At 51.1% G+C, this 22,906-nt stretch overlaps 8 protein-coding genes across 8 annotated transcripts; 2 read left to right on the top strand and 6 right to left on the bottom strand.

The window, feature by feature from the left end:
- Window positions 1–2,087: 2,087 nt before the first annotated feature.
- On the top strand, window positions 2,088–3,039 carry GLRG_06286 (metalloprotease; the record flags this gene model as incomplete). The annotated part of the gene is made up of 3 exons (XM_008096971.1): window positions 2,088–2,339; window positions 2,396–2,913; window positions 2,967–3,039. 3 exons carry the CDS (start codon window positions 2,088–2,090, stop codon window positions 3,037–3,039), a joined length of 843 nt encoding a protein of 280 aa, XP_008095162.1.
- A 544-nt stretch (window positions 3,040–3,583) lies between these two features.
- GLRG_06285 (peptidase family M28) lies at window positions 3,584–5,016 on the bottom strand (the record flags this gene model as incomplete). Its single annotated transcript, XM_008096970.1, has 6 exons — window positions 3,584–3,670; window positions 3,726–3,790; window positions 3,839–4,264; window positions 4,340–4,512; window positions 4,571–4,740; window positions 4,810–5,016. The coding sequence occupies 6 exons, from the start codon at window positions 5,014–5,016 to the stop codon at window positions 3,584–3,586; spliced, it is 1,128 nt and encodes a 375-aa protein (XP_008095161.1).
- Window positions 5,017–6,656: 1,640 nt separating this feature from the next.
- On the bottom strand, window positions 6,657–7,020 carry GLRG_06284 (biotrophy-associated secreted protein 2; the record flags this gene model as incomplete). The annotated part of the gene is made up of 2 exons (XM_008096969.1): window positions 6,657–6,922; window positions 6,987–7,020. 2 exons carry the CDS (start codon window positions 7,018–7,020, stop codon window positions 6,657–6,659), a joined length of 300 nt encoding a protein of 99 aa, XP_008095160.1.
- Window positions 7,021–8,849: 1,829 nt separating this feature from the next.
- Window positions 8,850–10,748, bottom strand: GLRG_06283 (major facilitator superfamily transporter; the record flags this gene model as incomplete). Its single annotated transcript, XM_008096968.1, has 3 exons — window positions 8,850–9,153; window positions 9,222–10,458; window positions 10,520–10,748. 3 exons carry the CDS (start codon window positions 10,746–10,748, stop codon window positions 8,850–8,852), a joined length of 1,770 nt encoding a protein of 589 aa, XP_008095159.1.
- A 1,566-nt stretch (window positions 10,749–12,314) lies between these two features.
- Window positions 12,315–13,137, top strand: GLRG_06282 (kinesin motor domain-containing protein; the record flags this gene model as incomplete). The annotated part of the gene is made up of 3 exons (XM_008096967.1): window positions 12,315–12,465; window positions 12,533–12,869; window positions 12,969–13,137. 3 exons carry the CDS (start codon window positions 12,315–12,317, stop codon window positions 13,135–13,137), a joined length of 657 nt encoding a protein of 218 aa, XP_008095158.1.
- A 1,121-nt stretch (window positions 13,138–14,258) lies between these two features.
- On the bottom strand, window positions 14,259–15,626 carry GLRG_06281 (phosphoadenosine phosphosulfate reductase; the record flags this gene model as incomplete). Its single annotated transcript, XM_008096966.1, has 6 exons — window positions 14,259–14,396; window positions 14,449–14,493; window positions 14,588–14,601; window positions 14,753–15,151; window positions 15,295–15,335; window positions 15,400–15,626. The coding sequence occupies 6 exons, from the start codon at window positions 15,624–15,626 to the stop codon at window positions 14,259–14,261; spliced, it is 864 nt and encodes a 287-aa protein (XP_008095157.1).
- A 3,588-nt stretch (window positions 15,627–19,214) lies between these two features.
- Window positions 19,215–21,365, bottom strand: GLRG_06280 (glycosyl hydrolase family 20; the record flags this gene model as incomplete). The annotated part of the gene is made up of 1 exon (XM_008096965.1): window positions 19,215–21,365. One exon carries the CDS (start codon window positions 21,363–21,365, stop codon window positions 19,215–19,217), a length of 2,151 nt encoding a protein of 716 aa, XP_008095156.1.
- A 491-nt stretch (window positions 21,366–21,856) lies between these two features.
- Window positions 21,857–22,516, bottom strand: GLRG_06279 (p-hydroxylaminobenzoate lyase; the record flags this gene model as incomplete). The annotated part of the gene is made up of 2 exons (XM_008096964.1): window positions 21,857–22,319; window positions 22,413–22,516. 2 exons carry the CDS (start codon window positions 22,514–22,516, stop codon window positions 21,857–21,859), a joined length of 567 nt encoding a protein of 188 aa, XP_008095155.1.
- Between the last annotated feature and the right edge of the window lie 390 nt (window positions 22,517–22,906).

Below are 22,906 nucleotides of genomic sequence, written 5' to 3'. Positions count from 1 at the left end.
ACCAGTTATGGGTCGTGGGGTCGGCAGCTTAAGTGGCCGTCGCGCGGCGCGCCTCCCGTCAATAGGCAGCGACGCGAAAGTTCGAGCTGCCGCAACTCGCAATCACGTGAAGGTGGAGAAAACAGCCGAACCCACTATTCGGTGTGGCTGATGCCTGCCTTCCTTGCCTTCCATGGGAAGTGATGACTGCCTCATCTCAGGAACCAGGCACCAGCCACATAGAAAGGCGGGAGCCCGGACCGAAAAACTTAATAAAAATAAAAATAAGCTTACCCATAAGGGTGTGCAGCATGCCTTTTCACCCGTCCGTCGCGCCCAAGCCTCTTCCACCTGTGCCCAGGAAGGCATGTCTGTTCGTTGTGGCTTTTGCAACGTCATGCTGTGTGAACCACATGCTTTGTTTCTGAGTCCCCAGAGACTTGGTGCGTCACGTCTTCGTCAATGATCACCACAACAGTCGATCGGCTTCAAGTTCCGATGTTGTCTCTTCTCTCTGCCAGAGAGAATCACCGTATCACGACGTTAGGTACTTTTTGCTTGCTCTTTATCCGATTTCTCGGCTGGTCAGGCCTTGCCGAATGACAGAGTCCTGGGCAGCCTCGCAACACCTGTGTTTTCTAGCGTGATGGCGTCCGAGAGGGGGCTGCTCATGACAACAAGTGAACTGTCATCTTTTGGAGGTCTGTGGTCGCTGCCATCTTCGATTCTGGTGTCGGACTCGTCGAAACCATCGAGTTATGGCAGTCTTTGGCAACCGCTCAGCTTTCTGTAGGCTCTTAAGCCGTCTTCCCTCCTCGGGCCCTTGTCTCGATGGTATGCCATCGGCCTGCCTCGACTGCCGCGTCTGGCCCCGCAACTCTTCAACGATCCGATGGCCAGTCCCATAGGTTAGGCGCTGGCAAAGCTCGGCCGACCAGTCAATTGGCTGCTGCCATATTCCCAACCCGGCAATTCATCCCAATAGTCTCTGGCGGCTGGCCTTGGCAAAGCTAGGATCCTCTCATAACCCTTACACCGATTAACCCACCTCAGTCAAATGACTCCCGGAAACAGAAGGTTGTTGTGACCTCAAGTGGCCCCAGCCAGCGCCGTTTCTCTTGCGAAGTTGGCAAATCCGACATCTTTGGTGGCGGAAAGCTGTAGTTTACCAAGCAAGCTGGCTCTAGGCATGATCGTTCGAAGGTGTCAAATTCGCCCAAGAACTTCGCTCGTATCAACAGTCACTCACCCCCCCTGGAGGAGAGCGATAATGCTGCGGCTTAATCCCAATTAGGGAGGTTCGACTGTATTGCCCCTGGTTGGATGATTGGCTGTCTTGGCGGGAGCTTGGCATGCACGTATAACGGAGTCGCGATGCAACCGTACGACCCTTAGCGTTAGCTCCCGAAGCTTACTCGTCCTTCCGCCATTTTCGTCCTTCCAGATTCATCTTCGGCCGCCGGACAGTACCGACCACATCGCCCACTCTCTTCCCCACGTACACTACCTGCCGTCTTTGGACTCTTCGTATGATGCAACGCGGCATTCACCCGAGTGCCCTGGCAGTGAAGCCGAGGAGGACGGGCGTGGGGGAGCGGCTCCCATCTTGATTCGGTCGTTGGCAATGCCAAGCCATGACCGACGAATGGGCTCACAGATCCGACCCCCAGGTGGTTCCCCCGAAGCCGCCCACCGACTGACTCTCAGTCAAGCTCATTTGCTTTGATTGAGTTGATGTAAGTTAGCCTCAAATAGGAAGGCATTCACGCTTACCGTACAGCATTGGTTCCAGGGTCCCATCGCCCTCCATCTTTTGACCTTGAATCTCGTCCGCACTTGCTCCTGTAGGCTACTATGAGGCTGGAGCCAATATTTGGAAAGCGGCGACCTTCCGGATAAGTCCAAGGTGGATATCAGCGCCGGTCGGCGATCAGCGAAATTAGGAGGCGAGGCAAGAGCATCGTCGAGTATATATAATCCGGTCGTTCACCATCAAGGTTCCTCCTTCCTTTGCTCGCCATCCCTCTCAGCTCCTAATCCGGTCTCCCTCGTTCGACTTTAATCCAATCGTTCAGCTCGACTTTGATCCAATCGTTTAGCTCGCAATCATGCAGGTCACGTTTACTCTTGTTGCGGCCCTCGCCGGCATGGCTTCCGCCGCCGTCGCTGGCGAGAGGGGCAGCTTCGGCTGCGCCACTCACGAGCCCACCCTTGAGCACATTGAGATCTCCAAGAAGCTGGCTGAAGAGGAGGCTACCAACGCTACCCTCTTCGGACTGGCTGCCGCTGCCACTATCACTGTCCCGACCTACTTCCACGTCGTTGCCTCCTCCCAGACCGTGGCCAACGGCTACATCACCGTAAGCAGGCTCGCGGCCTCCCCACGGATTCCGCTCGTGCTGACAATCCAAAACAGGACAAGATGCTGTCTGACCAGCTGGCCGTCATGAACGAGGACTTCGCCCCCCATGGCATCTCCTTTAACCTGGTCCAGACCACCCGCACCATCAACCCCACCTGGGCTCGGGATGGCGATGAGTTGGCCATGAAGCGTTCCCTTCGCAAGGGCGACTATGGCGCACTCAACCTGTACTTCCTGCGCGATATTGGCGGCGCCTTCGGCTACTGCTACTTCCCCACCACCGCTTCCCCCGGTTCCGCCAGCTACATCCGGGACGGTTGCACCATCCTCTCCTCCACCGTCCCCGGCGGCAGCTCGACCAACTACAACCTCGGCCGCACTGTCACCCACGAGGTCGGCCACTGGTTCGGTCTCTACCACACCTTCCAGGGCGGTTGCACCGGCAGCGGCGACTCCATCGCCGATACCCCCGCTCAGTCCAGCCCCTCCTCCGGGTGCCCTGTTGGCCGTGACTCTTGCCCCAACCAGCCCGGCGTTGACCCCATCCACAACTACATGGACTACTCTATCGAGTGAGTTGCTCAGGTCTTATCCGAGTTGACGACTGTTGCTAACGAAATGATAGCTCTTGCTACGAGGAGTTCACTCCCAACCAGCAGACTCGCATGTACAGCTTCTTCAACCAATACCGTGCTTAAAGCGCTCGCGCTTGTTGAGGGGTTGTAGAGGTGTTCAACGGGAACTGATAATGTTTATGTTTATGACGAGGGTGAACGGGAATATGAGTTTAGGAGGAGGACTTCTTGGACATACTTAGCTACTTTGAAGTGATATAGTGATATAGTTCAGCCACCTGAGAAGCCATGTTATCTCACCTTGGAAGAGGAAGTAGAGATCATGTACTCAAGCTGATTAATTTCAACCTGCAGCTGGCGTTTTACGCCCTGCCACATCCACACTTGACAGCTTTGCCTCGCAAAATCATTAAACCAAACATATTTACCTTACTAACCCTGATCCTATCTATAATATGATTCTTAATCCGACCTTATAATGTGATTCTCAATTCGATCTTATAATGTGATTCTCAATCCTATCTTATCTATAATGCGATTCTCAATCTGATCTCTAATCCTGCCCCAACCCTTGCAGCTTATTCCACAAATTTTGGTAGAGTTTCTGTATCGATTGAAGGAAATTGGTACGTTGATGAGAGAAATGGAATCACGGGCACCTCGGTTTCTAACCCAAGTAAGAAGCCTCGACAAGGAAGCCTACCGTCAGCTTCGAGTGACGGAGGACAGCGTTCCACTGAATGCTCTCGTAGGTCTGTGCCACGGTTAGCTCGGTGCCAAGTTTTCTGTGCAAGGAAGGCTCAACATACGTCTCTGGAGCTGTGGATGTTGGGGTTGGAGGTCCTGAAAGGCTCCTCGTTGACAAAGGCAGCGGCTAATTGCCAGTCAGCAAAATTCTCGTAGGCAAAGCACTTGTACTTACGGAAGCCGTTGGAGCGGGCACTGGCATGGTCGGAGCAACCGTAACCACAAGACGAGCTGGCAGGGGTGGCACCGGTGAACTGAGCGGTGACAAGACGGACGTAGGCTGTGAACGCGCTGTCGACGTAGTCGGTGTAGACGGTAGCACGGCCGCCAGGGGAGTAACCGGTCATGTCCTGGTTCAGCATGCCCAAGACGCGCTTGCCAGCGGAACGGTAGTTGGAGAAGATGGCCTGGGAGCCGAGGAGGCCACCCTCCTCACCAGCGTAGAAGTGGAACTCGATCGTGTTCTTAGGACGGAAGCCAGCAGCCACGAGGACGCGGAGTGCCTCCAGGAGGTTTACAGTGCCGGTGGCGTTGTCATCGGCGCCAGGAGAACGTGCAGTGGTGGACCCAGCGGTGGAATCAAAGTGTGCTCCTACGATGACTGAGGGGCGTGTAAGCTGGTGTAAAAGAAATGAAACGAGTTGGCCGAGGCCATAGGGAACGGTTGTCGACTTACTGAGGTTGGAGCTGGTACCGGGGTACTTGACGATGATGGAGGGCTGGTTGAAGGAGTGGGTGAAGCGCGACACCGTGATGGCCGAGTAGCCAGAGGCAATGCTCACGGCCTGGTTGTAGAGCCAGGTCGAGGCCTGGGTGCCGGTGGTAGAACGGTAGTGACGGTTGTTGAACCTGAAGGTTTGTTAGTTTCGAGCGTTAGATGGTCCGGGTCCCATATGAGTTGACTGACTCGGTCAGAGTCTTGAGCCAAGACTGGGGGTTGGTGTTGCTGACGCGACTGATGAGCGAGTTGGCCTCAGTGACGTGGGCGAGGGTGGTCGGGTAGGTGATGGCTTGGCGAGAAACGAGGGAGGAGACGCTCTTGGGGGCGATTGAAAGATGATTGAGGACCTCCTCATCCTAGTGGACAGATCAGAATCTCCGTTTGTCTGCCAAGAATGATGTCGGGGCAGCGCCAAGAAGACTTACAGAGATGTCGGTGATATCGATGAAGCCAATGCCCTTGCTGGTGTATTTGTCGAATTTCTCATCCTCGGTGACCCAGGTGCCGGCATCATCCTCGGAAGTCTTGATGAGCCGCAGGCCGGGGTTGACGTGCATGTCGTCAGTGGCAGGCGCGGCAGCAACGAGGCCGCAAGAAGCCGCGACAACGGCGAGGGTGGTGCTGAAGCGCATGGTGTCTATCAAGTATCTAGCTTGGTGGCGTTGAATGAAGCTGAAGTTGACAGAGGCCTCGGGAGGGGGGGGCTCGCGTGAGAAAGAAAAAGAGGGAAGTCATAGACGAAATGGAGTGAAGAGTTGATATATATCAGGTGGCTTCTCGTTGATGCTCCGCTCCTTCCTTTTCAAGGACTGTGCGAGCTTGGCAAGCACACAACTACCCCGAGTAAACATCCGTACCTACCTAGATAGGTTACCAAACAGCAGTGAAAGGAAAGAGCCACCCAATAACCTGGCTTGTCAGCTGGATGGGTGGGTGTACCTAGGTGGGTAAGTTTTGGTTGCGGGGGATCATCTGCAAGCCCGGGCTGGGCCGTAAATTCCTTCAGCAAGAGCCGGCGGCACACCCAGCTGCCGAAAAAGGCATCTCGTTCGACGCTCAGGTCACAATGGGCCGTGAAGCCACAACACTCACATTGGCTCATATGTATGGTGGCATTCCATCGGAGCAAGGTGAAGCATGGGGCAGGAGGATCAGGAGCTTTAAGCTTATTTAGGTCGCCAAGCCACTGCTGTGTAATCAGCTGCCATATTAAGTCTAGACTCGACCGTTGAGTGTTCAACGAACCAAGTTACCTAGTTACAATGTGTTCCCTCTTCAGGCCGTACAGGTACAGGAAATAATAACCATACACAGCGGTAAAAAGTAGAGCTAGGTATCGTGCCCCGTACTCGACAGAACATGACGTTTTAGAAGAAATACCGTGGATGCATTCAGGTATCAAGGTACCCATCCTATTAATTGAGTTTGCGGGTAACAGTCAAAGCTTGATCTAAACCATAGAGGTCAAGAGTACCTCTTGGGATAAACTTTTCAACCGACCGTTAAACGGGTTGCCTGTGGCCTTAAAACCCATTTTCACTCATGCTCGCCATGGCAAACAAGGATCGCACCATCCACATACAAGTCGGCATACCTACCCTGCTGTCATACCAAAAGACCCCGTTTCTCTGTAGGAGGCTCCTTGACTCTAGGTACTTACTATGTTGCTCGGCTAAATGCTCAATGCAGCAATCCAACCTTAGGCTTCATTACAACTCACTTACAACGACGACTCTCACGACTTCCTAACCGGCTCGATCGCTACCACTCAAGCACTGTACGAGATAGGCAGCCTACCCAGTAGACCATGCCAAGCCGTCCTCCGTAGGGGCAATCAAGGTTGCAATGCGACAGCAGCACGGATATTTCACAACAGCATGAACTCTTATAGTCACTCGCAGCCTCGACGACATCTACCAGCCAGTATTTTTCCTATTAGATTGCTGCCGGTCCTGGTCTAATCCTTTGCCAATACCCACGACTGCTAAAGGTAACGATCGTTTCTGTGTGAAAGCAATTAGAGGCAAAAGATCAGTTAATATGCATTTTCGCGCGGACGCACGAGAGCAGCATATGTGATGGATGACTTGTTGGAGGCTTGGGACGGTTTTCTTATTTTAGTGTGGGTTCTCTAGCCTATTGTGTATATGTAGCCAGACTCTAGCGGGCTGACATGCTACTCTTTCGAATGCGCAAGCCCGCCCCTCCAGTACCGCTAAGTATTTCCCCCGTCAGGCCAGCCCTTGTCTCAGCAAAGCTTCTGCATTCCAGCTTAGAAACCCTGCTTCTTGACCTGAGCCTTAGCCGCAGCGATAGTCGCATCCTTGTTAGGGTCGACGAAGTTGCAGCCCTTCTTGCCATTCTGGAACTGCGCCGCCTCGGCTGAGCAGATGCCGACGCCACTGAGGTTCGCGCAGCAAGCGGACGAGCAGTCGGCGTTGTCGACGCAGCCTCCGGTGATGAACTGGGAGCCGTCGCCCTTGCCGACGTTCCTGGCGCCGGCATTGTTGGGAGAAAGAGAGAAAGCGGTAGCCGCAACTACGGATGGAAAGTTAGGTGGTGTAGCAGATAACTTGTGGCTTAGGAAAGGCCTGCGACTTACAAGCGATAGTAGCGAAAAGGGTGATGCGGACCATTTTTGCGAGTGTGGAGTTCCGAGTATGAACAATGATTGTAAGATTAAAGAAAGAATTTGTAGAAAATGCGACGCCAGGTCGTTCAAGCGAATGTATTTGCAAGTTGATTCAGAGTTGTGAGTGATGAGTTTTAAGATTAGAGCTTTGGGATGGCAACACCTTTGGTACATATATATTCCAACAGATCTGGTGTGCGCTGTCATCGTTTCGTATTTGTGGATGCCATTCCCTTACTCGGCTCGACCTTCGGCTTCGGCACCGTAATGCCGAACTGTAACGCTGGTGTCAAAGAACCTGAAGTCTAGCCCTGGAAGACTGAAACTTGCCCGTAATAAACCCTCGTGACCATCGTCGAATGATCACTAGATACTGCTCATAGTTCCCAGTACCCACCAGGTTCGAATCATGACATGTGTCATCCGAACGGCCAGTCCCGTTTTTAACTGTCTGATCGTCATCTGATCAGGGCTTGACACGCCGCCTATCAATGCGCACAGGGCCACTATTAGAGGCCAAGCCTAGTAGGGGTTTACTGATCTACTCATCAATATGATCTATAATGATTCAGGCTCTGATAATTTTGCCTTATAATCACGACAGTATGTTGCAAGTCTGTACTCGGGCAACGGAGTCCGTTAAGCTTGACCCCCACTCCCGCTTCAGTCCACCATCCGAAATGGACCGTTTGAGGTCCAGTTTCATTGCCGTGCATCTATCTTTGCCTCCCCTGACACGCACTAGCCTGCCGTTCTCATCCGACATGGTCGACCAAGTAACTGTGCAGGCTTGCCTTAACCCCTCTCGGTAATGGCTAGTCACAGTTACAGCCTGCAAATAGTTTGGTGCGCAGCGTGGTCACAGACACCTGAGTGTTCCATGTCGTAACCTTATGTTTGATCCATCCAGTGAGCCTTGCGCCTTGCCAATCATACATTCAACTCAATGTAAGATTTAGAATTCATTTGCTGCGCACGCAGTCTAGTCATCTTTGATCTTGTCTGATCTCATCCTTGTGACAAAAGCGTGACTTGCTAGGCTGCTACCTCGCCCCATCGACCTTTGGCCTACGGCAGGGGGGTAAGGCTGGTAAGGTTGGTTCAGACGTACAGAAATTATGCTGCAAACACCATAAGAAGGGTCGGCAGCTCGCATGGTGCTTATCGCCAAGTGGTACCAAGGATAGTTAGTGCATGAGCTACGTGTAGCAGGTTGTAGACGCCGGTGCGTCGGTGACCTTGCATCCCACGCATCACCGGCAACGGTTTGTGGGCTGCCAAAGCAGGCCCGCTCTTTTATGCCTGTAGTTGTATCCAATTGTGACTCCATCTGTCAGATGCTTTTCTTGATAGGTCAGCTCTCAGGAATTGAGCTGGTGCGAGATGACGGCTTGTCCGGCCCGGTATCCGTATAGGTTGGGGCAGGCCACCCGGTAACTCGGCCGATATTGCTCTTGAGAGAGCCTGATATCATCATTATCGCAGGCGAGTCAGCTTTGATTATGCGACAGCATCCCACCATCCAAAACAATACGCATATGTAATGGACCTTCATGGCTGTGGGTAAACTCGCGGAAGAAAAGGCAGGTTCTAGAGACCAAACTCTAGGATCGAATCCCAAATCATGAGCTTCAGGTCAAATGATGCCAGATCAGCTACAAGATCTTGTCCGGAGCAAGAAACATCAAGAGGCAAGTAGTGTAGTCCCGAGACAACAGGAGATTTAGGTTGCCATGATGGTTCACAGAACTCTATATCGTCTGATGATCAATAAACAATAAGTCCCCGGTTGATATCTCTCCACATAGGTCTATAGCTAAATGTCAAACAATCTCAATCTCGACTACCGTAGTCTTGTCTTGTGGACGATAAGAGTCTTCGCCGTTCCTCCACAGCGGACTTCTCCTGCTTGACAAAAGCGCGACCCTTGATGCTCACGAACACCGTAAGAACGACTCCGACAATGGCGCCCGCGACTCCGAGTGTGATATTGACTAGAGTTGGATCGCCATGTAAGGGGCCATGCGTAAATGAGTCAAGCCCGGATTGGGCAAAGTTAACAAGGCCCGACACACAAACTATAGTGCCATAGATACGTCCAAAGGTCGCAAACCCGAAGACTTTCGTTGCGTAATCGCTAAGAAATAATCAGTATCGGTATCTGTATCGTCCAATCGCAAAATTTGGCTTGACTGCGCAACTTACGATATGGCTGAATAATAGAGAGGTCGAAATATGACGAAGAGAACAACAGTGGCGTATCCTGCCCAGCCAAAGGGAGGATAGTTAAGAGCACCAATAGCGATAATCAGTGCGGTCAAGACTCCGAAGGTGACGGTCACGCTAACCTTGTTCAGCAGGACGCCTATGAACGGAGTAGATACCAGACCACCGATTGGAAGAGCAAAATCAAAGAAGCGGTTGATAGCATCGGCCTCGGCCTCGGACCCCAATATGAACCGATACTGGGACTTGATGGTTGCAATAAAGTAGTTCATCTTCAGCATCTGCACAATCGTCAAGAGCAGAATGAGAATGAACCATGGGCTCTGGATCTGTTTATGAGCGGGAACACCGTGCAAAACACCCCATACACCGCTTGCTCCCTGGCGCTCTTTGTTGGTCTTGGTGCGCTCCTCCCGTTGCTCAGCATCGCCAGCGACCTCTTCGATCTGGTTCAACTCCAACAACCGGCGATCGGCCCGATCGTTTCGCACCTTCCGAAGCTCTCTGGTGTCCTCGATTTCCTCGTCTGATTCGTGGACATCGAGCGCATCATCTTGGGCCCTTTCAATCTGGTTCTCTAGCTGGTGTTTAGTCTGATAGGAATGAATCGGCATGTATGCGAACTCGGCGACGATGATCAGAAAAGGAATTGAAAGGTATGAGAAGAAGAACCATTTAAGCGATATCCTGCCACTAGTAGCTTCGTAGACGGTGCGATAGAAGAGGAACACGGCTGCGGACGCATCAAACGCACCCGTTACCAGTGCTATGATGAGTCCGCTGTGCTTGGGAAATGCATGGGCAAGTTGGAAGCTGGACACAAATACAAAAGTGCCACCCAGTGCCAGAAAGACGTTGGCGAGCAAGTATCCGTCAAATCCGATGATGCTATGCGAAGTAGCCATCAAGAGACAGCCAATGGTGAGGCAGGTGGATGACACGATCCAACAAGCTCGCCTGCCATAGCGATCAAGCACGTAGCCGGCTATGAGGGAAGAGACGTTTGTAGTGACGGAAGCAACGAGGAAGAACAGGTTAAGGCGTAGATCTTGCTTGGTGCATGGGACGTAATCGCCGTCTTCAATCAAGCTTGGGTCATCAGCATCGCATAACTTGCGGTAAACCCCTTCTGAGATGAGAACAGGCTTGAGAGCGGCGAAACCAAAGACAAGGCCTGCAGCCAGGGAGCAGGCCACAATTGCGGTAGCTACCTGTACTATGCAGTGTTAGCTTCATATCACAGAGCACCAGGCATCTTACCGCAGCTGATCACATACACCAACGTTTCGCGTTGGAGACCCTGTACGCGGCGATTGCTTTCTGAACAGCGTACGTCTTCAGGGGTGCGAAATTCAAATGTTTCCATTCTAGATTGTTGGCTGTCTCCGTCGTTTTCGGCTGAAGTAGACTATAGACGGCCTCGCGGTTGCCATGGTCTTCGGTTTGGTCTTTAGGGCGCTCGTAATCAAAGCCTTCGGCCTGAGTGACGTGCTGAGCGAGAGACATTGGCCAAAGTCAGCAAAAGCTTGTAATGTTATGAGCTGGGAAAATGGCGGCTTAAAGATTTCGTCTTAATAAAAGAGCTAGCAAGCCAGGCCGGAGTGATTGGAGGCAAGGAAGGATGAGGCCTGTTGAGAAGAAGATATACAATACTCCAGAATCAAGGAGAATTTTTGTGCTTCTATCGAGTCTGCTCTGGCGAGCACAGACATGTGACGTAACAGCGAAGACATGTTGTTGAGGGAAGTGGGTAGAATTCGAGGTTTCCAGCAATTTCCAAATCCCCATGCTCGGGCCAATTTTAGCTATCGGCTATCGGAGTGGGGCCGCGTCGCCTCGTTGCCGGCTCGGCCCGTTAGTGGAGAGAGTTGGCCCCCGGTCGGGCTTTCGACTAATTCACTCATGGGCTGGTTATTGTTGGCGCAGCAATTCAATGCCGGTGCCGATCTGTACCCGAGATTCATCTGCAAGTACATGCGTGGGAAGATGCCGCCGATAAAGTTGTGGCAGTAACAGGGTGAATCTTGCGTCGGTACCTAGCCATAATCACTGCTAGCAAGATGATGGTTGGTCACTGTATAGTTGAAAGTGGCGATGCCCTGTTATGAACGCCGATATTCATAGCCAGAAGTATCTAGTGAGATTGCAACTGCGCTGTCTGGGCCCCGAGTCCCCAACTTCTCGATAAGTTAGCCAACTAGGGTTAGGAAGCAGCAGCGGTGTGTATCAGATCCCCATGGGCCAAAACCAAGGTCCTCTTGCCATATGCATCTTGCTTTCAGGCATCTATCAATTGGTGCCCATGTATTGCAAACCCTGTCTTTGGTTCACAGAGACGCCGGTAGTATTTTGCCCAAATGCGTCAACAAGGCTGCCTGGTTGCCCGGGTAATCGATTAGGCACCGATTTCTGTCAGCTGTGGCTTCAGTATCAACAGGCAGCAATTTGCAGGGCTATGTCAGCAATCGATGACAGTGCAACACATGCTGGGCATAAACAGCTTTGAAATCATCAGGGAATATATCAAGTACCCTCGGCCCTTGATATTAAGACTGAGTGCAATGTGACTATTGATTCGATCTATTACTTCTACTGACACCGTACATCGTCAAGCACCATGAATGAGTACCATATCAAGCACACTGCCTGGTATCAGGCTTCTGTTGAAGCCTTCGGCAACAAGGCGGCAAAACAGGGCCTTGCCAGTCTTCAAGACTCAAATATTACACCCACCCGGACATGATAGTTGCAGCCCGATTGCGCCCGATCTTGGAGGATGAAGTGGCTGCTGGCCTCATTAGGGGTGTTTTCCCCCGCAAGAGCGGTAATGGCGCTGTTGACATTCACCAAATTCGAAAGCACATTAAGCCGCTAGGGCCACCAACACTCATCGTATGCTACCAGGCGTCAAACTACGTATCCTTGCTCAGAACTCTGTAGAGCTAACAGATTGCATAGTCTACGTCAGTCCGCCTCGACCGCGCCTAAGGCCCGGAAGACACCTCTGAGCAGATCTATCAAGACTTAGTACAGCCACTAGTTCCTTGGGCATGGTGCGGCGGCCTGAGTACCATGTTTGCATATGGCCAAACAGGTTCCGGCAAAACATTCACCGTCAGCGCTACAGAAAAGCTGGTTGCTCAGTCATTGATGGACGGAAATCTTGAGGGCGAACGAAAAGTGTATGCGTGCATCATTGAGCTGGCGGGCAACTCCTCTTTTGGTATGTTCTTCGGATTTACGCTGGTTGATAAGTGCTCCGTATTCACACATCTGGTGGATATTCTTAGATCTATTGAATTCCCGCAAGCCTATTTCCATCTTGGAAGACTCTTTTGGCGTCACGCAGCTTGCCGGACCCATGGAGTTCGAGGTGACTGAAGCAGCCACCTTGCTTGACCTAATCGACATAGCAGCGAGTTTTCGTCGTACTGCATCCACTCTGAAGAATGATGCATCGTCACGATCTCACGCCATTTGCCGGATCCACATCGAAAACCCAGAAATTCCAACGGCCGATGATGGAATTTTGTATCTTGTCGATTTGGCAGGGTCTGAAGCCGCTCGAGATGTGGCCAACTACACCGCTGACTGTATGAAGGAGGCTTGTGAAATCAATATGAGCTTGTTAGTGCTGAAAGACTGCATTAGGGGCAGAGCGACGATCGATGTAGCATCCCTGACAGGAAAGCCTAAGAAGCTGACGCACATCCTATTACGCTAGAGCTTCCTCACCAAGATTCTCAAGCATGTGTTTGATCCCGCTGGCCGGCGAAGTTGTAAAACTGTAGTTGTGGCCTGTGTAAACCCTAGTCTTCTAGATGCTGGCGCTGGTAAGAACACACTGAAGTACGCCGAGATGCTACGGGTACTCCTGCCTAAGACAAAATCTTAGGTCTATAACCCTGAGGTTCCTTCTTTGTGGGCAAACAGCGAATTAAAGAGTTGGATTAATGCTAACGTAAGGAGACGATTTATCCTGTGCTACCTTGTTGGCTAATAGTTTATAGTCCGGAAGCCCTGTAATTTCAGGGGATGTTCTAGCTCCCTACGAGACGGGTGCGCTTCTTCTTTGCCTTCCTACGCCTGAGTTCCTCACGCGGTGCTTGAAGACCCCTGGCGTCACGCCAGACCAGGCTCGTGCATTTTAAGCCAAGTTATGGCGCTTACACGTTGATTCTTAGAAGCCTAGTGCAAAGCTGCCTGAGGTCAAGACTAAAGACGATTCTCTTCTGGAGGGGGATGGTAAAAAGACAGCAATGAACCAGGAAATGCTCTCCTCGAGTGCTGATCCAGACCCAAACGTTGTCCAGACACCTTTCAAAGAGCGGATTCGTCCTGGAATGGTCGTAGGCTGGAGCCCTCCACCAACATTCTCTCTAGGAATCGACGGTATGAATATGGTGGTTGTGCTGAGTCCACAGTCTGCCGTGCGGTCAAATGTGCGGGATGTAAGCGGCGAGCTGATCAATGATGCAAGCAAGAACGGCGAGGCAACAAGTATCTCTGTGCAGTGGTTCTTCCTGGGTTTATGGCTAACTCTTATGAGTTGAGCATGTGGCGTCAAGTTGTTGTCGATGTTAACCAGATGGAGGCGGAAGTGCTCCTGGAGTATGATGTGGCAACGAGGTATTACTACATGACAGTTTAACGGGGACCAGAGAGAATTCACCACTATCAGTTGCATCAAAGAACTGTCATCGTTCAAGATGTGGTCCAAACGGTATATCAACCTACAGCAGATACCCAAATATCGAAATGCAGGGCCATCCCTGTCAAAGCCGGCCACTGTCTGGTACACTTATACCTATACGATGTGTTATTCAACCACTGCTACTGTCAATATAACAAAGATGAAAGCCTGTCTAACCATGGGTCGACCAATGGCGTTGAGAGATATGTGAAATGATGGCGAATAATCACCGATAGCCTACGCTCCATAAAAGTCGCTCCGTTGTGCTGGGTCCGGTTTGTGCTCAACCTCAGAATACAACTCAACATGTCGCTGTATTGAGTCTATCTATCCCGACCTAGTCTCTCTTCGTCGTCATCCATCAGTTCGTACGCTGGCCGGAAGCCAGCGCCGTTCTCTCCTTGCTTCTTTAACTGAGGGTTGGGATGGGTATCTTGCGTTCCGCCTAAGCTCGTGTATCCCTAATATAGAACGTCAGTTGTTGTTGCGCACCGAGTAATGGAACGGACATACTTGGTCATACAGAGGACAATACGGGATGTCGAAATGTCGAATGAACTGAGCCCTGGTTAGCCGTGACCTTTGCCTAGTCGCCTTGTCCATGTCTGCAGTCATTCGTCTGAAGAAACAGGTACACCCGTTCGTTACTTACTGCCCAGATTTCGGCTGCAAAGAAAATAAGTTAGCCTCGGAGTAGAACAGAGTTCAAAGCTGAGAATTGAAACCCCCGTGTCCCACGAATCTTATTGAAAATGAAAAAACCAATCCGATCAAATCAAGAATCATGCGACGAAATAGGAGCGCATAATGAGCATACCATAATGCCAATCAATAACCGGGTGCACCCGCATAAAGTCGGGCCAGCCGGAATCGGTGGGATCGAAATGTGTCAACTTCTCGCCGTGGGGATCTGTCCTCCTTGTCCCGACGAAGATGGCTTTTACGCTCGGCCGGTCCGCTAGGTATTCACCTAGTCCCTCTTTCATTGACATGGCGTATCGTTTCACGTCCAGGTGGTATTGAGAACTCGTGGTTTCAACAAAATCGTCTACTTCGGCAAAGGGGTGTTTGGAGACGATGTACACGGCTTGAAATTGGTTGGGGAAGAAGGATGTCGCGTCGTTCGAGTTGTTCGAGCCATTCGACTGGGAGGATTGTGGTGGTGAGGGATAACGACGAGCGAGACAGGCAAGTAGCATGATCAATAGTACGAGACCTGCCACCGATTGTCAGTTAACAATCCTCATACCATTACAGCCTCTTCGTGGGGTGACGAGCGGCAAAACGTTACTCCAACGCGGGCAAGCGATATGTTTGGCTGGTGTCTGAGCACCAGAGGTATGGGGCAGGCAAACGTACAGTCTTTTCCTCCATTATACGAAAGCGAAATCTGTTCCAAGCTGTGGTGGCGCATCAGCGACCCATCGACAATGTAGGTCAGGGCTGACAAGGAAGCAGACGCACCTATACCTCGCCAAAGCCTCGTCTACTACGTCCATTGACACGCGCATCTGCGCCTGGACATTGCGCAACACATCCGTCTTCTGGTCCTCGGCCAGAAAGGCGTCTACTCTGATCCGCAGCTCATTGCACACATCGTAGAAGCTCCTGGGAGACAGCTCGGAAGAGTGGGGTTTGGCGGGGTAGCCATTGACGGCCGTGGCGGCGTGGTCGCCATTCTCAAGTACCATTGTAGACCGCTTATTTTATGAGTATGGGGATGTTCAAGCCCGTACGGTGATCAGAGAGGTGTCGAGAAGCAGAGGGAGCTGGGCGGCGACGAAAGGTAAATGCGCAGTGAATGCGGGACGCGAGTGTTGATTCGATGTCCTCGGCAGGCGGCGATAGACGACGGGGACTTAATACAGGCTGGCGACATGCCCATTCCGATTCTGCCGGCTTACCTAAGAAATCAGCGCTACTTTCGTCGTCGACCGCCTTCTGATGGAAGCCTAGCGCGGCACGTGAAAGTCTCATTCGTCCTAATTACCTAATGGCTTGCCGGGGTTAAAGACCCCGAAAAATCAGAATATGCGCTAAGGCCACACATTGACAGCAATTCTTTAGTGTTTCAAGGGTCACCCTTGGGTCCTTCGAGCAGGTATAAGCTACATAGCGGTTCATCGCAAGCTGTTTTGAAGCATCCATCTTGGGTCGTGAAATATGCCCAGTCACACGTTGCTTACAAGCGATGAGAATCCTTATCCAGGAGGAGCCCATCGAGTGGTACATGCTTACTTGAAGCTGGCTTACCCCATTGGTTGAAGGCTTAACTATCCAGATTGCCTGACGGCCGGCATGTCTCTTCGCTAACGTTTATAGTGTACATGCTTGATGCATCTTTTCTGAGTGTGGATTGCTGCATAGCTCTGGCGCCTTGCTGACCCCAAATGGAACTTGAGTTGCCAAAACAATCGTCTAACAATGTAACGCATCTAAGGTGTGATTCACTCCATAATTGGCGATGGTTGAGATCGAGAAAGAAGCCTGGCCGGACTGGCATAACATTGCGGCGGTGGGCTCAACGGCGTTGCAACTTCAACATCCACCGGCCCAAACTCTACAGAACCGTCGTCCGAATCCCCGGCTGTCAAGGCGGAACTAGCATATCCCATTACTGAAAGGCGGTTTTCGTTGAAGGCCGCACTTGATGGTGTTTTCGGCTCTGGATTACCCGACTCCACATTCACAAACATCGGAATCGAAAGACTCTGCTGGCTGTAACTCCCAAACGTACCCCTGTTCAGGGGCTTTTGTTTAAAGCAAGCTTTGATGCTTGGCTCTGTCATCTGACCATTGTATGAATATTGCGGTCGGTTCAACTTGTTGATAATCAAGAGAGGCCGAAGGGTCGGTATGCAAACACAAGTGACGGCGCAACAGAGCTCGGCCTCTGACCAGACCAATGCTGGAATGATATCCCAGGATGTGTCCCCTGTGAACACGTGTGGGAGAGTGGACATTCTGACAATGGAGATACACGTTGTGCTAACGTCAATGTTAGCCAATCATGATCCTGACAGAGGGTGCCAATCTATTACACTTACACAAAGCCAAGCCCGAAACTGACATACAGGGCGACTTTCTGCATCGGTTTCAACTTCAACTTGCCGAGAATAGCAATGGCATCACAATAATAATGATGTCGGTCATCAAATGCACACTGGCAGTGGCCAGCCACCACAATCCCTGATCATAACTTGCGTGCGATCTTGTCTCCCTTCTCCATTTGGGAGTGTTGACCACGATAGCTGAGACGAAGAGCGCGATGCCAAACATGCCGATGAAGCCCACCATGATGTCACAAAATAATATGAATGTAGGGAGGATGAAGGCTCGTCGGTATTGTAGGAGGAAAGCAATTTTGACCACGATGAACGTGAGGTGATAGCACAACGTTGCCGATATCACCAACTTTTCACCAAAGTCAGTACCCAACTGGAATATGGGCGGTTGTCTCACCTTTGATCTGATGCCTGATTGATTAACGTCTTGTGAAAGTGCCCAAGCATGCTTCCCGAGGCCAGTAATTGTGCCTGTGTTCATGAGGTCAGCTACCGAGTTCACCTTGAACATGGGAAGAAACATCGACTTACCTATAGCAAATACGATGCCTGTGGACAATGCCAGTATCTAAAATCAATTCAGGCATGGTCCAAAGCAAGAGCTGCCTAGTGACTGACGTATGCAACAACAACAAAAGAATCATCCGCCCCCCATTTCTTCATCAGAACAGCTCGGACATGGACACGAAGCGCTACAAATACAAGTGTGAATGCGAGAAAACCAGCGCTCATGCCGATAAGGAGCGGTCCTCTAGTTTCGTTCATGCTTGACCGCGCCGTTTGATCATCTGGGGCCGGGGCATAGTCCATTGTGGTCTCTTAATTGAAAGGTAGAGATGCCTATTAGAAGCATGAGCGGTATGGGAGATTAGGCGGACAGTGAGTTTCCCACAACCGGTGGTTACACAAAAGGAAACAGAAAGATTTCGTTGAGTATCGAAATGAGTGTATCTAGCAGTGCCAAGGAAAAAGACGGTCCCAGTGAAATGGGAATTTGGGCTGTATAAGGCATACAATGTGATTCCAGAACAGTTTTGAGTGGGCCCTTGAACTGGCACTTACTTTATCCGGTATTCCTCTGATCGCTAAAGAAGACACATTGTCTATAACTGCTGGATGCGTCAATGCCGCAGATTGATTTAGCCGCTACGATACTCCCCAATTGAGCGTATGTACTGCGCCTCAATCGTCTAAGTATATTGATTATGCCGTCATGCTAGACTGCCGAAACTTGAAAACAAAGATAGCGATCGACATGAGACGGGATTCTCCTGGATCGTTATCAATCAAAGACCCAGACACAAACAATGCATGTAGTCTGTAGCCCCTATGAAGAAGATGACAGAGCTTCGTTTTCGGATCAAATGCCTTCCGATAATGAACCAACGTAAGCCGCATCTCGTGTGGCTACGCTGGTAGCCCTATTTCTGGCTTACGCGTCTGAAGGGTATGCCACCAAAGGGAATTTCCAATCACGGTAGGACAGCAGGTCAAGAGTGTCTGGAGTGGCCATGCCATCGACTTGAAAGCCAGAAGAGGCTACGCCTTAAGTCGGTCGTGGATATCTTAATGTATATGACCAATGGTGGCAATGATAAGCTTTTCAGTTCTATTGCTTAAGTCGCCTTTCAAACCCCATACAGCTGTTCTAGAAGTGTTTTACTATTTGTAATAAGAAGACAAAACGAACAAAGTTAGCAGCATGGGTAACGCAATAGGTTTAGTTGAGGAACTAAGGGTAGCAGGACAAATGAATGGCGTCAAAGGATTAGCTCTCCGCTCAATATAGATCAACAAATACCTATTAAATTAAAACGGTGTATGTAGGGTCTCTCAGTCTTCATTTGCACTTACCAATCCTGGACTCTGCGTTCCAAGCATTGATAGCGTTGTGCTCCTTGATCGTGCTCCAGATAACCACCAAGGCATCGGTAGAACACCACCGTTCAACAGCGCCAAAATAGCTCCCTGTCAGCAGTGTCGGAAGCCTCTTTGTCGTCACTATCGGCATTAGCTGGAAATAGTTGGACCGAGTACAATAGAGTTGTCGACGAGAGAAGTTGCGGCCAGAAAAGCAGCGAGGAACATGAGATGATAGAACATATTGACTGTAAGAGGAAATAAAGACAGTGAATGAGGCAGTTATCAATTCAGAATTTGTTGGTTGTTTTGTCATCATACATGATGGTAGTGCCGAAAGACTGATGAATGTGTCTATAACGGAAGATTCATGTCTCCTTCGACGACTAGGCTCTGTAGTCCGGGACCGGTGGTGCTCTCGAGTGGTGCAACGAAAGCCATCTGGCTCCAGCTGAATAGAGTGTTCCGTCCGCCATACACAAAAACTTCGAATCTTCCTACAAACTGCCCATCAATCCAAGCAATACTTCCGTGCAAGCTATCTGTCGCTATGGTGACATTCGCTGGTAGGGTCGATAACTTCACCACCTCATGTGATGAGGTAGAGACATTTGCCCAAATGCGGCCAGGGTGTCCTGGATCAAGGTCCAGTGCGTCTCGTTCACTTACAGAACGCAGCGGGTATACCCAACCGTCTGCGCTGAAGGTGAGGCTACCATTACCGTCTAGAGAGAGCGTGCTGTCTGGACCAGTGAGTGTAAATGGCCCCCCGAAAAACAACGACAGAGTGTAGTTGATGCCCTTGCTGCCGTGGCCGAGGTGCACTGTCTCGGTATCATCGACGGAACGGTTCCAGGTCACTAGAGGTGCGGGAGCGCTGGGAGACGGCAAGGTACGGTCGAGATTTTGCCCCGGTGCGAGGGGTGAGAAGAAGTCAATGCTGGGTGCCACATCATCTTCCACAAGCTCCGGGCCCCGACGGCCGCTCCACGCGCGGGCACCAGTAAGTGCTATGCCTCGGCGCATTGCGTAGTACGCCTCGAGCTGCGTGGAAGCGTCAGGGCCGTTATCGTTCCACGCAGCCATGATAGCGCCTCCGTTGGATGGCGATCCATCGGGTATCTGCATGGTTTTATTGAAAGGATTGAAGTCGGCGGGCGTCCACTGCCACCCAGGCTCGTCTGCGAAATTGAGCACGCGGCTCTCATTGAAGAACTGTGGGTATTTGGCGGGGAGAATGGGCATATGATCGTTCTTGAGCGACATGTAGGCCCACCAGTCCTCCGAGTTGATAATATTGTATCCGGTATCTGTAAGGAGCACTGGGTCCGACTGACCATACTGCCAGTGCTGGATTATGACATCCCTAGAGATGGTGACATTTTCTGAGGGCTCATATGTGCCCCAGATACGAATCCGCTTGCCGGTTGTGGAATTGATAAAATCCGACATTTCGTTGACGAACCCGATGTACACATCAGCCAGTGTTGCGTCGTACTCGTCCGCGCCAACGTGAACTTCCTTCGTCTCAAACCATGGAAGGAACTCGGACCAGATACGCTTGACTATGGGAATAGCTTCCGGATGTGACAGATTCAGCAAGTCACGCTTTGCCAGAGAAAGCTCAGGTTTCCACTTGGTCAGGTATAGACAGTGACCAGGGGCCTCGATTTCAGGGATGATGGTTATACCCCTTGCAGCACAATGACTCTGAAGACTAGCGAAATCTTCACGGGACAGCGTCTCGTTCTCACGCCCATGAAGGATCGGCAATAGGGATTCGTCTTCTGGTCGCAGTGAGAAGTGCGAGTAAACGTCTTGCCAAGATTCGTTACGCCCGCGATTGAGTGGGTAGTTGTCGCTCAGGTGGTAGTGAAACTCGCTCATCTTGAAGAAAGATGCATAGCTGCACAGCTCCTTGAGAAATCCCGGTGCGTACCATTTGCGCCCGGCGTCGAGCATGAAACCTCGCGTGGCATACGCTGGCGCATCAACAACACGCCCTACGGGGAGAGACCCGTTCTGAGAGAGCAAAAGCTGGAGTAGCGTCCTGGTCCCCCACCACATGCCGCGGGCGCCCGTTCCGCCAATGAATGCGCCCATGGGCGAAATATCGAGTTCGTATCCCTCAGACGTTGGATCACCGTTCTCGTACGCGAGAGAGGAGGCGTTGCCGTTGAATGGGCCGAGGAAAATGCCACTGGCGTTGGCAGCATTAGGAAGGCGGTCGACGCGCTGTAAAGTCCAGTTTACGCCCGTGAACTGGCTGATGTCTTGCTGGAAAAGGCTGGCGAAGTCATAGCCACTAGGTGGTATCAAAGTCAACCCGTTCGTATCAGCTATTGAGGCGAAGCTGTCATCGATGTATATGGTTTTCGAGCTCGATGCGACTTGCCAGACGGCTTCTACCGGGGAATTCGGTCTTTCGAGGGTGGGCGGAAGTAGTTGGAGACCCCAGGCAAGAGCTGGGGCGCAGAGGACCGCCGCAACACGATGAAAAGCCATCTGACGCGACGTCTGTGAATCCCTGACCTTGCAAGTTAGGTCTGGTAAGATGCATCCAATTGAAACTCAGGCAATTCATTGTTACTTATAATTGTTGACTGAGACCCAAGCTCTTCATGCATCTCTCTCACTGTCCCCCTCACTTCATCTTTGAGAGATAGATCATCATTGATAAGATGCAGTACCCCGCATACTGGGATCTCAATGTAACAACACACAGCCAATGCTAGAGTGACGTAACCGCAACGATGGGCCGCGGCTTCGCTAATCTGTTATCAATGTAGCAGATTTCAAGGTTCAGTATTAGGTGAATAGTCTCTTCTGGACTCCTGCCTATTTACACGGTTAACACTCAGGACTATGAACCAGCTTTCTCTTCTTACTGACATCTCAACAGAATCGTAAACCAACAGCAGTGATGCCTGTTCAAAAGCCAACAACGGGGCCAGAAAACATCGAGTTTGCCTTTTTAAGGGCGTGGTGCTGATCCATCACACTGAGATCGGTTGCGGAGCATCCGGCTCGGCATTGTACGAAATCCGACCTGCGGGCAAGAAGAAAAGCGCAACCAAGGCTCCCTTGCGTACTTCGGGATAATGATGTGTACCTGGCCCAGGAGAGGTCCAGCCAGCACCCTGCCACCCTTGCATTCCCCTCAGTTCGGCGTCTGGATCTAGCTGGACAACGCAGTTAATCTCACCATACGGATGAGAGTGATACTGGCCCTTGTACTCTTCTTTGCTGTCCATATAGACCGTCGTGATGCTGAAATACCTCGTCTCAGCTGAAGGGAGGGCGATTTTACCCCGCCGATATTTCCGGCCTTCGATCTCGGTCTGAGCTACCCATCCCTCTTCGAGACCTTGTTTGATCAAGGCACAGAAATCTTCATAGAAGTGGTTGCCGGGGCCGTAGTATTTGTTTAGTCTACTCTCGAGGGCTTTGCCAGGAGTTCTGTGAAGATACCAAATTGTTACCACATACCTATCTCATGGTTTCTGGATGGAATCAGAGGCTAAGCGCGGGTCCCAAACAAAGGGGACTTACAGGTCTTGGACCTCGGCCAAAAACTCGCTACATCGTGAAATAAACGTCTTTGCTGTTGGCCATTGAGTAACATCGAGAACCTCTGCAGCTTGGGGGTGCTCCATACTTCCAGACGTGGACCTGAACAATGGCCGATGATTCAGGTAGTAGGATGGTGGACGTAGAATAGATGGTCGAGAAGTTCGGTAGTTGCCGTTGGGACGGTAAAGAATGCGGGGAAAGAGACGCCGCAGGCTGACTTCCCCTTTCAAAGCTCGAGCCCGATATCAGGGCAATCAAGGTATAATTGGATTAGCATTGATCACCGACGTCAAACGCGCAGATCATGGGCTCGGGAGAATAGCTCATCCGGAAAAGGATGGACCCCGAAGGCCAGGGAAAAGAACAGGGAAAATACCGGTACCATCACGGGAACAATATCTCGAATTCTCCGTCAGTTGGCATTGCGACAAAATTGACATTTGAATGCGTGCAGTCATGCCCCAGTCAAAAAT

The sequence above is a fragment of the Colletotrichum graminicola genome, assembly GCF_000149035.1.
Source record: "Colletotrichum graminicola M1.001 genomic scaffold supercont1.23, whole genome shotgun sequence".
Taxonomy (NCBI): Eukaryota; Fungi; Ascomycota; class Sordariomycetes; order Glomerellales; family Glomerellaceae; genus Colletotrichum; species Colletotrichum graminicola.
The sequence above is the reverse complement of the archived record's forward strand: the minus strand, read 5'-3'. Positions and strand labels throughout refer to the sequence as shown.